The sequence below is a fragment of the Salmo trutta genome, unplaced genomic scaffold (genome assembly GCF_901001165.1).
Source record: "Salmo trutta unplaced genomic scaffold, fSalTru1.1, whole genome shotgun sequence".
In the NCBI taxonomy this organism is placed as follows: domain Eukaryota; kingdom Metazoa; phylum Chordata; class Actinopteri; order Salmoniformes; family Salmonidae; genus Salmo; species Salmo trutta.
In genome coordinates, this window is record NW_021822222.1 from 662,222 (window position 1) to 664,721 (window position 2,500).

General features: G+C 54.2%; 1 protein-coding gene across 1 annotated transcript in view; it reads left to right on the forward strand.

Moving 5' to 3' along the window:
• Nucleotides 1-52: 52 nt before the first annotated feature.
• The window catches only part of rasa3 (RAS p21 protein activator 3), a 4,521-nt gene continuing 2,073 nt past the window's right edge, over nt 53-2,500 (forward strand). Inside the window, exon 1 of the mRNA XM_029743198.1 lies at nt 53-293. Within this exon, the coding sequence (XP_029599058.1) occupies nt 85-293 (209 nt within the window). The 5' untranslated portion in view covers nt 53-84. The remainder of the gene's footprint in view (nt 294-2,500) is intronic.

Consider the following 2,500-nt stretch of genomic DNA (forward strand, 5'->3'; position numbering starts at 1 on the left):
CTCTCTCTGTCTCTCTCTCTCTCTCTCCCCCCCTCTCTCTCTCTCTCTCTCTCTCCGTATCCCCCCCCCTATCCCTTCCCCCAGATGTTCCAGGTAATACAGCCAGAGAGAGCTCTGTACATCCAGGCGAATAACTGTGTGGAGGCCAGGGACTGGATAGACATCCTGACTAAGGTCAGCCAGTGTAACAGGAAGAGACTGAGCACCTACCACCCCTCAGCTTACCTCAACGGACACTGGCTCTGCTGTAAGATGTCTGCCGACACAGAACCAGGCTGTACAGCCTGTACTGGGTGAGTAACTCTCTGTCTCTCTCCCATACATGTTTTCTAATTCTTTGTGGATCTGTGTAATCTGAGGGAAATATGTGTCTCTAATATGGTCATACATTTGGCAGGAGGTTAGGAAGTGCAGCTCAGTTTCCACCTCATTTTGTGGGCAGTGTTGCACATAGCCTGTCTTCTCTTGAGAGCCAGGTCTGCCTACGGTGGCCTTTCTCAATAGCAAGGCTATGCTCACTGAGTCTGTACATAGTCAAAGCTTTCCTTACCCTGTAGTGGGTCAGTGAAGGGGTAGACCCTGTAGTGGGTCAGTGAAGGGGTAGACCCTGTAGTGGGTCAGTGAAGGGGTTGACCCTGTAGTGGGTCAGTGAGGGGTCAGTGAAGGGGTTAGCCCATGTTGGGGTCAGTGAAGGGGTAGACCCTGTTAGTGGGTCAGTGAAGGGTAGACCCTGTAGTGGGTCAGTGAAGGGGTTGACCCTGTAGTGGGTCAGTGAAGAGATAGACCCTGTAGTGGGTCAGTGAAGGGGTAGACCCTGTAGTGGGTCAGTGAAGGGGTAGACCCTGTAGTGGGTCAGTGAAGGGGTAGACCCTGTAGTGGGTCAGTGAAGGGGTTGACCCTGTAGTGGGTCAGTGAAGGGGTAGACCCTGTAGTGGGTCAGTGAAGGGGTTGACCCTGTAGTGGGTCAGTGAAGGGGTTAGACCCTGTAGTGGGCAGTGAAGGGGTTGACCCTGTAGTGGGTCAGTGAAGGGGTGACCCTGTAGTGGGTCAGTGAAGGGGTAGACCCTGTAGTGGGGTCAGTGAAGGGGTAGACCTGTAGTGGGTCAGTGAAGGGGTAGACCCTGTAGTGGGTCAGTGAAGGGGTGACCCTGTAGTGGGTCAGTGAAGGGGTAGACCCTGTAGTGGGGTCAGTTGAAGGGGTTGACCCTGTAGTGGGTCAGTGAAGAGATAGACCCTGTAGTGGGTCAGTGAAGGGGTAGACCCTGTAGTGGGTCAGTGAAGGGGTAGACCCTGTAGTGGGTCAGTGAAGGGGTAGACCCTGTAGTGGGTCAGTGAAGGGGTAGACCCTGTAGTGGGTCAGTGAAGGGGTAGACCCTGTAGTGGGTCAGTGAAGGGGTTGACCCTGTAGTGGGTCAGTGAAGGGGTAGACCCTGTAGTGGGTCAGTGAAGGGGTAGACCCTGTAGTGGGTCAGTGAAGGGGTAGACCCTGTAGTGGGTCAGTGAAGGGGTAGACCCTGTAGTGGGTCAGTGAAGGGGTAGACCCTGTAGTGGGTTCAGTGAAGGGGTAGGACCCTGTAGTGGGTAAGTGAAGGGTAGACCCTGTAGTGGGTCAGTGAAGGGGTAGACCCTGTAGTGGGTCAGTGAAGGGGTAGACCCTGTAGTGGGTCAGTGAAGGGGTTGACCCTGTAGTGGGTCAGTGAAGGGGTTGACCCTGTAGTGGGTCAGTGAAGAGATAGACCCTGTAGTGGGTCAGTGAAGGGGTAGACCCTGTAGTGGGTCAGTGAAGGGATAGACCCTGTAGTGGGTCAGTGAAGGGGTTGACCCTGTAGTGGGTCAGTGAAGGGGTAGACCCTGTAGTGGGTCAGTGAAGGGGTAGACCCTGTAGTGGGTCAGTGAAGGGGTAGACCCTGTAGTGGGTCAGTGAAGGGGTAGACCCTGTAGTGGGTCAGTGAAGGGGTAGACCCTGTAGTGGGTCAGTGAAGGGGTAGACCCTGTAGTGGGTCAGTGAAGGGGTAGACCCTGTAGTGGGTCAGTGAAGGGTGGGTCAGTGAAGGGGTGGGTCAGTGAAGGGGTAGACCTCTCCACTTCAGGTCATCATCATCATCATCAGTTAGACTGCTGTCTTTCTCTCACCTTCATCTCGTACTCTCTCTCTATCTCGGACGTGTCTGTGTTTTGGTCCTTGATATTGAACTGAGATATCTGTGGTCTGTGTGGGTCCTGGTAATCATGATGTGGGTGTTTCTGTGTCCCAGAGGCCTGTGTGGGTCCTGGTAATCATGATGTGCGTGCTTCTGTGTCTCAGAGGCCTGTGTGGGTCCTGGTAATCATGATGTGGGTGTTTCTGTGTCCCAGAGGCCTGTGTGGGTCCTGGTAATCATGATGTGGGTGTTTCTGTGTCCCAGAGGCCTGTGTGGGTCCTGGTAATCATGATGTGGGTGTTTCTTTGTCCCAGAGGCCTGTGTGGGTCCTGGTAATCATGATGTGGGTGTTTCTGTGT